At 39.8% G+C, this 10,882-nt stretch overlaps 1 protein-coding gene across 1 annotated transcript in view; it reads right to left on the minus strand.

Annotated features, from left to right (window-relative positions):
• si:dkey-191m6.4 (rho GTPase-activating protein 22) overlaps positions 1-2,307 on the minus strand; it is a 47,059-nt gene extending 44,752 nt beyond the window's left edge. Inside the window, exon 1 of the mRNA XM_031297890.2 lies at positions 2,118-2,307. Coding sequence (XP_031153750.1) covers positions 2,118-2,160 — 43 coding nt within the window. The 5' untranslated portion in view covers positions 2,161-2,307. The remainder of the gene's footprint in view (positions 1-2,117) is intronic.
• Between the last annotated feature and the right edge of the window lie 8,575 nt (positions 2,308-10,882).

Raw genomic sequence — 10,882 nt, forward strand, 5'->3', positions numbered from 1 at the left:
TTAAATGTGCAGAAGCAAATAATTTGTGTTGGTGCAACTGGAGTAAGATTGTAAATGATTCTGGATTAATAATAAATGTATAGCAGAAGTATTTTTGCAAGGTGCAGCTAAGATATTTGTTATTGAAAATACTGTTTCACTGTTACTTACAAAAACTGTTTGAGATACTTAAAGGGACATTATTGTGTTGTGAATAGAGAAAATACATGGGTTGTTACATCTTGTAAACCTGCTATTATGATGTTACTGAAAAAAATACATTACAACATTGGATCTGAGCGAAGCAACATCGTGTCCGTGTGGTTAATTCTATTTTCCCCTTTTACAGGGGCACAACATTTATGCTTGAAAACTTGTCAATTGACCAAATTAAAACAAGACATAGCTTATAGCATGGCTATACCAGGGGTAGATGCATGGACTGTATAAGTAAAGCCAAAACATCTCGATCACCCCCTGGTGGCTTGTTGCAGTGTAGGTCATAAATTCAGCTCCTTCCATATTAGTGTAAGTTATTTGATGCTCAAGAAAAGGGTGAAATGTCATGATTGACAGCTGGGATCGACTCGCGATTGGCTGGGCGTGTGTATGGGCGGAACTTTGATACCACGGCTCCACTTCCCAATCACTACTGAGCAGATTCCGTCTCCAAAATTACAAGATGGCAGCGCCCATATTCGGGATATTTTGGCTTCACTTTTGTAACAGTGGGAGGAAGTGGAGATGCGTCATCCATCTTCTTATACAGTCTGTGATCTATACCATTTATCATAATTAATACTGGCTTTCCAAATTTAAAAGTCATACTGTATCTTATATGTAGCATATCTAAGCTAATTAGCTTGTTACTGACCTTCCAAAGTCAAACATGGCATATTATATCTAAGCTAGTTATCTTGTCACTGACCTTCCAGCATCATGAATGTCCCAGCCATGAATGATCAATAAAAAAAAAGTCAATGACATTTGTTTTACTGATTCATATTTTGAGTGTCCTTTTCTTACATTTTGCAAGTCAGACAGGGTTCAACCATCTTAAATGTCATACTGGTCCAGTGTTAAGTCTCTTTCTTGACCTGCTTTAACCTCCGCTGAGTATCTACTACACTACAACATCTGTCACATATCCGTTTATTCACGGGTTCCATGCAACAAATGTGATGCTGTCAGCAGTAAGGCACCAATTTGCAGAAGGTATGCAGAGAATGCTTCTCACGCTGAATCATAGAGTCGCTTTAATCTCTTTAATTTTCACCTTAAAGAAGTCAACATTTACTTAATGGCACTGCTAAACCATCATGTTGAAATTATTTGATGCACCCTAAATGTGATGTTGTAATCAATTAAGTGCTTATTCACAAGATGTACACACTTACTCATCAAGCCAGTTGAATCTGCTCTTAGTATATGCAAATACAGATTTAATCCACTTTGCTACCAATTTCATGCTGCTCCAGCGAGGAGGTTTTACACATTACTCTCCCATTCTTGGTAACTATTCATTTCATCTTAATCAGATCCAGCTGTATAATTGCAATGAGTGCTAAGGAAGGTAGAACACACATTTGCACGCATAGTATTAATTCGTCAATCCACACAGTACGTGCGGAGTGAGCGAACACAAACAAACACACACACACACACACACACACACACACACACACACACACAAACACACACACACACAGCAGCAGCAGCTGACAGCAGCCTGATAGTGCTGACTGTTGCAGTGAAGAAACTAGAGATTCTGCACGCTCCTCTTAATAGAATTCACACCGGCAGCATTGGCCAGCTGTAGTAGAATGCTAATGAACGCTGGAGCTTTCCTGCGTGGGCAGACCTGCCGCTTCATTCAGAAATATGTGACTGTAGCAGGAAAATAGATGGAGTGGAGAAAAAGTGATTCTGCAGGCATATTCTTGCGTAAAATCTGAATTCTAAGACAAAAATCACTTTTTTCAAAATGCAATATATTTGTAAAGGTGCAGGTAAAAGCATCACTAACACATTCTCTCCATGTCAGATAGGACATGATATGTCACTATGGAGTTATGGATGAATGGATGAATAAACAGCCAATGCAGGGTAGCTATGAAAGTAAACAAACCGAGTCCTACCTCTCCTGGTCTGTCTGATCTTTGGGCTCAGCATGGCTGTCATCGCTCGTCCACGCACTCTTCTCTTGGCATGTTCGTGTACATCCAAGCACCCCACCCCTGTCTCTCCCTCTGCCGCTCTGTGTCTCTGCCTCTCTCCTCTTCTTCTCTCTCTGACCTTCTGCAGTGCGGCCGGCAGCTAGGGGGTTGGGTGAACAGGGGAGGGGAGGAGAATGGAAAGAGAAGGGGGTGGGTGAAGGAGGAGGTGGAACTACCCCTCTTTTTTTTTTTCTGCGCACACGCCCAGTGGCCTCCACCCCTCCTTGTTACATTATTCATAGCGGTAGGCTACATCCGCCTGGGGTTGATGGAGGAGGAGGTTTTTGGGGTGGGTCTCCCACCGGCAGAGCATAGACCTCACCGGCTGACAGATGCCTGGCTTTAAGTGTTGTTGTTTTCTGCGTTTTCATTAAGATCTGCATGTTTGTGAAAGGGAGAAAAAGAGAATGGGATGGCCCAATGGGGTGTTCATCTGGCAGGTGTCGCCTCCTTCTGCACCTAATTAAGCTGTAGAGGTCCTCAGCTTGTCTCCACCTCCTTCCCTTAATCACAAATTTTCCTCCATCTTTCCTCTGCTTTCTCTCAAATTGTTTCCTCTCTCAAACATTTTCTTTCTGCCTCTCTCTCTCTCTCTCTCTCTCTCTCTCTCTCTCTTTTTTTTTTAGCTAACATTAGATAGAAGACTAACCTTCCAAATTCAAACACGACATAGCTCACGTAGCTACAGTAGGTTTATACTAGTTAGCTTTGTCAACTGACCCTCCAAATTCAAACAAGACATAGCTTATATACTACATAGCATGTCTATACATTAGACTGTAAAAATAATGGACGCAGCATCAGTGACGTCACCCATTGGTTTGTGGACTGCCGTTGTGAAGCCGTTCATCGGCATGTATGTACGTTACCAGTTAAGGCTAGCTAGCTTTGGTTGACAAAGTGCTACCAAATGCTGAAGGAGACATTTTTAGACGACCAAAGCGTTCCAATCAACTTTGATAGAGTGTTAAAGTGAAAACATACAATAAGAGGGTCAAAATTTAAGATGAAACACCCAAAAATAAGTTAACGGCTATTTTAATGTACACAGTGCCTAGGTTAGCATTGCTAAGCCTCTGTCCTGATTGACAGGTCACCGTGTAGCCACTCCCTGCCTCTCTTTATATTTTCGCTCTTGCTATCTCCCTTTTTAATTTTTAAATATTTCCCGTTTACACCCACCTCTCTCGCCACAACAACCTTTTACTATACACCCGTCAGTCTCTATTGTCTTTTCTAACCATTTTTGTCTATGCTACTCTTGTCTAAGAACGATGCTGCCTTCATTTCAAAGTCAGACGTGGGAAATTCCCAGCTTGACAATAGGTCGTAATTTCCTCCTCCAGGCATTCCAGTGGCACTCAGAAAAACCAGGGGAGAGAAAATACTGTTCCTTTCCTCTGACAGACACTGTCTGTCATGTCGCCTCGAGTTACAGTGGCCTGTAATTGACACAAGAAAGTGTGTAGGAGTGTGGCAGTGTGGCAGCAAGACAAATTGTAGCTAAGAGGAAAAAATTCAGCAGTGTTCATTTTGGCACCGGATTTTGATTCGGTTGCAGATTATCTAAAATGTGGATTAGCTTTTAATTAAAAATGTTTTTTTAATTTTATTTCTGCTAGTTACTTTTAGACTACTTTGTCAGTTGGTCTCATATTTGTTCTGAGCATTCAAAAGGCCATAGCTGTCCCCATGTTGGATGATAGCCAACTGAAAGCAATGTTAGCATTACATCAATATTCTTTGATCATGTAAAATTCGCATTAACTTACCTTTTTTTGAATGTTGACATGTTAGGCTGCATGGTTTGTCCCAACAGACTTTTTCCGACCTGTTTCCTGTAATTGACAAATCGTTTTTAATGCTCCAACATCTTAGCAGTTGAGTTTGTTACACATAAATAAGGCAGTGGCTAAATCTATTCATTACGGAGAAAATAAGTACTGCAAATAAATAGGTTTGATGCTTCATTCATAACGTTGACTTGAATGAATGCTGCGCATCTTCTTTTTCCACATCTATGCGATCTGTTTGAACTCTGTATTTCTGCAACAGTTGCAGATAAGAATTAGGCTATGCTAATATTATTAGTATCATATTATTTGTAGAATTAGATTCCAATGTTTGCTCTCCAGCTTGTCAATTTAGCCATTGTTTGTTCAGGGGAGAAAAAGTATGCAACAAGTTTTAATAAGTCAAAGTGTTTAGGCTCAAGTTTCCTGTGTGAAAATGTTCTTTTAAGGGCTGTTTCCGTATCTGAAATGGCCTGCACTCTGGAAGGGAGCATCAGACCTGTCGTTGTTGTTAGCAGCTGTGCTACAGCAGCCGGGCTTCCCTCCTCCAGTGTACAGAGGATAATAGCCTTAAGTCCTGCACTGCAATTGAATCAGACCTGGCCTCGCGTCAACCACAGCTGCTCTTATTACAGAGCAAAGAGGGAATGAGACACAGAGGGGGTGGAGGAGTAAGTGTGTGTGTGTGTGTGTGTGTGTGTGTGTGTGTGTGAGGGTGCTCTCATATAACATACACACACATGTACGCACAAGACGGAGTAAACCAAAATGGAGCCAAAATGAGGCTGAAGGCAACAGAGATGGGGTCACACAAGCTCTAATGAAATAGAGAGAAAGAGGGCACACAGGCACACACACACACACACACACACACACACACACACACACACACACACACACCCAAACACACACACCCGCTGACAAGAAAACCAAGATGAAGCAGAGCGAGGGAGGAATGACACCCACATAGACCAACACACCATGAAGCCAAAATTAGATAGCAATGAAAAACCTTCAGTGCCAGTGTTTGGTTTAAGACTGAGGTTGGGTGAAAGCGATGTGGCCACACCATGCTGGGTGTGGCTCTGGTTGTTGTTTTACTCGGAATTTATCACCCAAATCATCCTCATATTGTTCAGAAAGGGGATGTTGCACAAAAGACGAAGAGTGAGAATGTGAGGAAACATGGACGTTCAAAGCCACACAGCGAGATGATGATGGCAGAGTTGCAAACCACCCAGCACTTAACCATAGCTTTCCTGTTTTTGTTTAGCCATAACCACTGGGCTGCTCTCTGTGTACACTTCACTGGCACCATAACCCTGATATATAACTGGCCTCCACGCCTTTTACAGAGCACCACATTTGCAGATTGCAGGCACCGCATTGTCAGGACTCGTGAGCAAAAAGTAGGAATATATTTGTAAAAATATTTTCTAATTATGTCTTTGAAACTTTTTTTAGAGGATTCTGTGGTGTTGAGATCCAGACAAATGCAACATTCTAAGATCTATGTTGGTTGAAAACAAGCATGAAAGGGGAGATACATTTTTACACCTGTAGTTTTTCTGAGTCTCTCAGAGCTCCTGAGATTCTGCCTCACATGCTCTTTCACAGAGACCATAGATGTGTGGTCTCTGGATTGTGTAGCCTCAGAGCTGCTTGTCGGCTTTCCACTCTTTAACATGCCCACACATTATTAGCACATAGTCAGCCAGTTATTCTACAAACAAAGGGAATGTCAGTACTGTCTAGCCACTCTTACTGTATTCAGGGTAAATCTTACTCTTTCTTCCCTTATTGCAGATCCCTGAGGAGTTAAAGGGGTGGTTTGGATTTTTTGAAGTGTGGTTGTATGAGGTACTTCTACATAGTTAATGTATTACATACAGTAGATGGTGGTCTGCACGGCTCGAGTTTTGGAGAAGCAGGCAGGAAGCGAAACAATGTACTGCTGTGGAAGGGACCAGCATGGACAGCAGCAAAATGTATTTTAGCCACCTAAAAAAATCAATATCGTTTTAAGCGTACAATATATTTAGAATATTTTTAAAGCTTCAGACAATCTTTCCGACAGGGAACTGAAGCTGTTAGTACCCGATGGTACAAATACGTCTCTTAAATAAAATGTGTGAATTCATTGTCCGGTTAGCAACCAAGCTAGCTGTTGTTGTTGACTGTTAGCAAGCCAGCTAGCTTGGAGAGCACACTTTCAGCTGTAAAAGTACGCACCATGCCAACACACATGTTGAATTGCAGAACAAAAGCTTTTCATTGAAATGGAACTTGTTTAGCATGCCGTGTTGAAAATGCAACCGTTGGTGTGTTTTTTTATCAGTAATTGTGCTTTTTCTGTCACTGGTCACCACTGAGGTCAAATAATGTCACTGAGGATAAACCATGCTTGGAATGCTAACAAGTCCTCAGAATCCACAGTGTTTAAAAACCTTTTAAAATATTAATACTGAGGATGATTAAAATTTCATATTAGCATGGTTGGGCTGTGCTAAAACAGACCAGCGGCTGCTGAAGGTGTGACTGTTGACTTAGCATTACTTATTGATCGCTACTGACTGTGATGGCCCTCAGCAGTCAGTCACCAGGGGCCGTATTAACTCTGCCTCTCCAAATAATTATAAGAAGAATTAAAGAAGAAAACATTAACATTGATTGCAATCTTAAACAATCTGTAGAATTTGAATTGTTCTTTGGCTAATATGCGAGGTAAAACACTGTAGTAAGAAGACTGGTCAAAGTGATTCACACATTTTGCTCATTAAAACCCTCTCTCACTAATAAGTAACAGTCCAGTGACTCTCCTCTCACATTCTTCAATTAGAAGAAAGAAAATGACATTGGTGCTTGTTAAGAGAGAAGTGTGAAGAGACACAGCAGACAGGTGTTCTCCCATGAGCTCTGTCTGTCTGTCTGTCTGTCTGCCTCTCTCTCTCTCTCTCTCTCTCTCTCTCTAACCCCCTCTTTGCCCCCATTACCCTCCCTTACTACTCTGTCACTGACAATTAGCACATGGCCATGACTTCATCCACTAATGGTTATGAGGGGAGCTGACAGGACAGCAGACTGTGGCGTATGCAATATGGATGGAAGCTGTCTGCCTGTCTGACTGTGTTTCTGTCTCTTTGTCTGAATGGTCTTACTCAGTCCTTTTGTCTGATTAGAGTTGTTGCACATAAGCATTTTTCAGAAGATGAGCTGCTCAGAAGGCATAATAAAATCAATTGGGAAGCTAATAATGTAGGTCTATAGAGAGGCAAAGTCCTAATGTCAAGTCCAGGCTAGCTGCTGCTCCACTAGCTTCTAGCCACACTACTGATTACATGCAATCTCTCATTGTTTTTTCTCCATATCCTCCATATTCTAAGATGGTTACAACTACCACAACAGTTTGGACTGAAAAAACTACAGCTCCCTTATCCATGATATCCACCTGCTCGGCTCTCATGTTACCTTTTCAACTTTTTAGCTGTAATTCTGTCTAATGAGCATCAGAGTTTGGCTCTTACTCTCCATGCTCATCATCTGTCAAGCTGGTAACATTTAACCCGCAACTGTCTTGGGCTTGTGGGAAATGGTGTTAGTTAAAGACCACTAAAAACAGAAATATTGAACAAACAAGAATATAAGATATTTTTTCATAATTGTTTTGTGATCCATGTCTAGAATTATTGGAGAAACTGCATGACATAATGTTGAGCAAGGTTATGTTCCAAGGCTGGAAATAAAAGCTGCTCCAATAATATTTGTATTGGATCAATATACACATATGCACACATCATTGACTTTAGCTGGATATCTTTAAAACAATGCCGAGGAATCATCTGATGATGTCCTGGATGGTACACCTCTAGAGAATGTTGAGGAGTTTAAACATCTGGGCCTTTGGCTCAACTCCCGACTTACCTTCAGACCTCATATTGAGTCCATTATGAAAAAAATAAACTGTAGCTTAAGAATGTTATACCACTCAATTAACTGTTTTACAAAACAGATTAGATTAAAAATGATTACTCAACTATAATAACCTATAATTGATTATGCTGATGTTGTTTATCAGAACACAGCTATACAAGCTGCAACTGTTTTCCTCATGCTTGATATTTTTATTTTATTTTATTTTATTTTATTTTTATTTATTTATTTTTTTTAATTTATTTTTCTCAACTGTCTATATGAATGACCTTAACTGTTTATTGTCTAATGGTTGGAATGGGGAGGATATGGGTGGTTTTGGTGTGATGGAGAGCTTTTGTCTTTTGTCTGTTAGTATGTATGTATGTTTGTGATGTATGTTTTTCTTGAGGTCCCCTCAAGTTGTTTTGTTAACTGTCTTGTCTAATTGTGAATGTACTGTATATTTTTGCTTTTAAGGACCCCCTCGAAAACGAGATGCTACATCTCAAGGGGTTATTCCTAGTAAAAAAAATGTCTACATTAAATTAAGGTCCTATACTGTAAAAATGAACCGTCCTATGTCTTTTTTAAAATATAAAGCAGGTCAAGGTGATATATAAATACTGTGAAAGTATCAAAACACTCAATCCACAGAGAAATGGACACAGCCCGTATTCAGAAACTGTGTCTTTAAACGAGCCGTCAGAACTTCAGTACGGTTGTAATGTCACAACTATACTATATATACGTAAAAAGTGCAGCTACAGTGCAGTACAGTCATTCCCCGGCTGCAATGAGGTTGCAGAGACTCAGAAGAGGAAGACCCGGAAACGCTGACCAATCAGAGCAGACTTGACTTTTTTCGAGACGGGGCTTAAAGAGACAGGCGCTAAAACGGAGCGTTTCAGACAGAGGGTGAATACAAGTATATTCAGACAGTATGATAAAAATAAAGTGTTTTTTCAACATTAAAGCATGTAAACATGCTCTAGTAGAAACGCAAAATACAAGTATAAACCTGAAAATATGCATAGTATGTCCCCTTTAAATTAATTTGCCTTTTGTTGTACTTTAATTGATCTCCTTCTTATAATTAAACAAAGTCCAAGTGCCCTCTATTTCAGCCAATAAAGGTGCCAGGGCCATGCAATCCAAATTAATTACATTCTATTTGTGGCCACATTACTTTGCCTCTGCAGCAATTCTGTTTCATTCATTCTGCCTGCCTGTGTGTGATTGGGTGATTGACGTACAGAGAGAGAGAGCGAGGGGATGGAAAGACTGATGAAATGGCTTAGGCAAAAAGCAGGGAGAAACAAAAAAGACAGCACATCTATATTAATGTGTGCATGTGTGTGAAATGATTTTCAATAGCACTGAAGGTGAGTTGCCCAATGAGCATTAGACTGTTCAGCTGTAACAGACCTCCAGCTATAGCTGCACACTAATAAACCAAGCGATCATCAACCATAGAAAACTAAACTAACTAAAAATAAATAGAAGACTCAAATACAATCATTGATTTTATTTTTGTTTGTTGAGGAATGATGAATATATCAGTTGAAACCATTTTTGTTACCATTATCCATTTCACGGCCCTGCTCTTAGCCAGATGCCTTTGGACTGTTGGTTTTAATCCATACCCAATAGCTTTGATTGAGCAGCATTTTTTTCCCAGTTTTAAATGGTTGTCAATCCATTATAAGGGATTATATATTTTACTATATACTAGTAGGCTTCTGATGTCTTTCCCTCATGTTTTACTGTAACATTGCTCATCTCACTACAGTATATGGCTGAATCAATACCAGGCTGCTTTCCTTTTAATGACTCGATCTGCTGAGATCTTAATCCAGTCCACTCAGCACATTCCCACTCAGCGATATGGTAAAAACTGGATGACACGAGCCTCTGAGGATATTCACTGTTTTCAGATTGTATTGACTTTGTGTGGACGTAGTGAGGACACTGACGATGGGGTTAGAAAGAGTATTGATCTTAATGTGGTAATAAGATTGAGAGGAATAAACAGAAGGCAGATGCAATGGTTTTCATCCTCTTGCAACCCTGTCTCCTTAAACATTGTGTTCCCATACAACTGAACTGTATTATCAATTACAGTTCAAGGTAAAAGTATTTTTTCCTGGATTACAGGTGCGCAATCTAGCAATAGGCACACATTGTGAAACAATGCAGTTTTAAACTTGTGGTCAATGTCGGAAATAGGAAAAGATCATGGTTTGGGTTATAAGTATGTTTGTTATGAAACTTAAGTTATGTATGTATGTTAGTTAAGTAGCCTACGTCATGTTAAAATAAGTCAACGTTGACTTGTGGTTTCACATGGGGCACAAACAGTGGTCACCTGGGTGAAAGTCCTGTGTTTGTTTGACCCATCCGACCGCCCCAAACTACTCCTTACATGGACTTTGATTAGAAACGTATTTGTGATACGTCAAAAACAAATGTAATGCGCGACAAAATATGTTTCCCTCGAAAAACATAATTGTGAATGCAGTTTGTTATTAATTAATTGTATGGGAACAACATTTTTAGGAGACCAAAACTACAAATGAATGAAATAATGAACAGAACCTCATATCCTCATGTGTCAAGGGTGTATGAATTCAAGGGTTTCAAAAGCCTATAGTTGTGCAATTCATTTAAATTTAAACATGAAAATAACCGAAAAGTGGATTTTGTGTTTATTTAAAGGACAACAGTGATATTACAAGGCATTTCTCGTTTAGGATCCTATGAATAAATGACACTCTTTAAACGTTGCATCACATTGCTGTGAAGTTAATATACTTCATTTCACAGTGACAGTAACAGTGAAGATGCATATAATGTGCAGAAAAATCAGCGCTGCCCCTTTTCGAGAGCTTTCAAATAAACAGAAGCATCCATGATGATACCTACAGTAATGTATTGACAGACTACTTTTACTGGAATTAAAGATCACACATTTACAAAGTGGAA

This window comes from Sander lucioperca, chromosome 22 (genome assembly GCF_008315115.2).
Source record: "Sander lucioperca isolate FBNREF2018 chromosome 22, SLUC_FBN_1.2, whole genome shotgun sequence".
NCBI lineage: Eukaryota > Metazoa > Chordata > Actinopteri > Perciformes > Percidae > Sander > Sander lucioperca.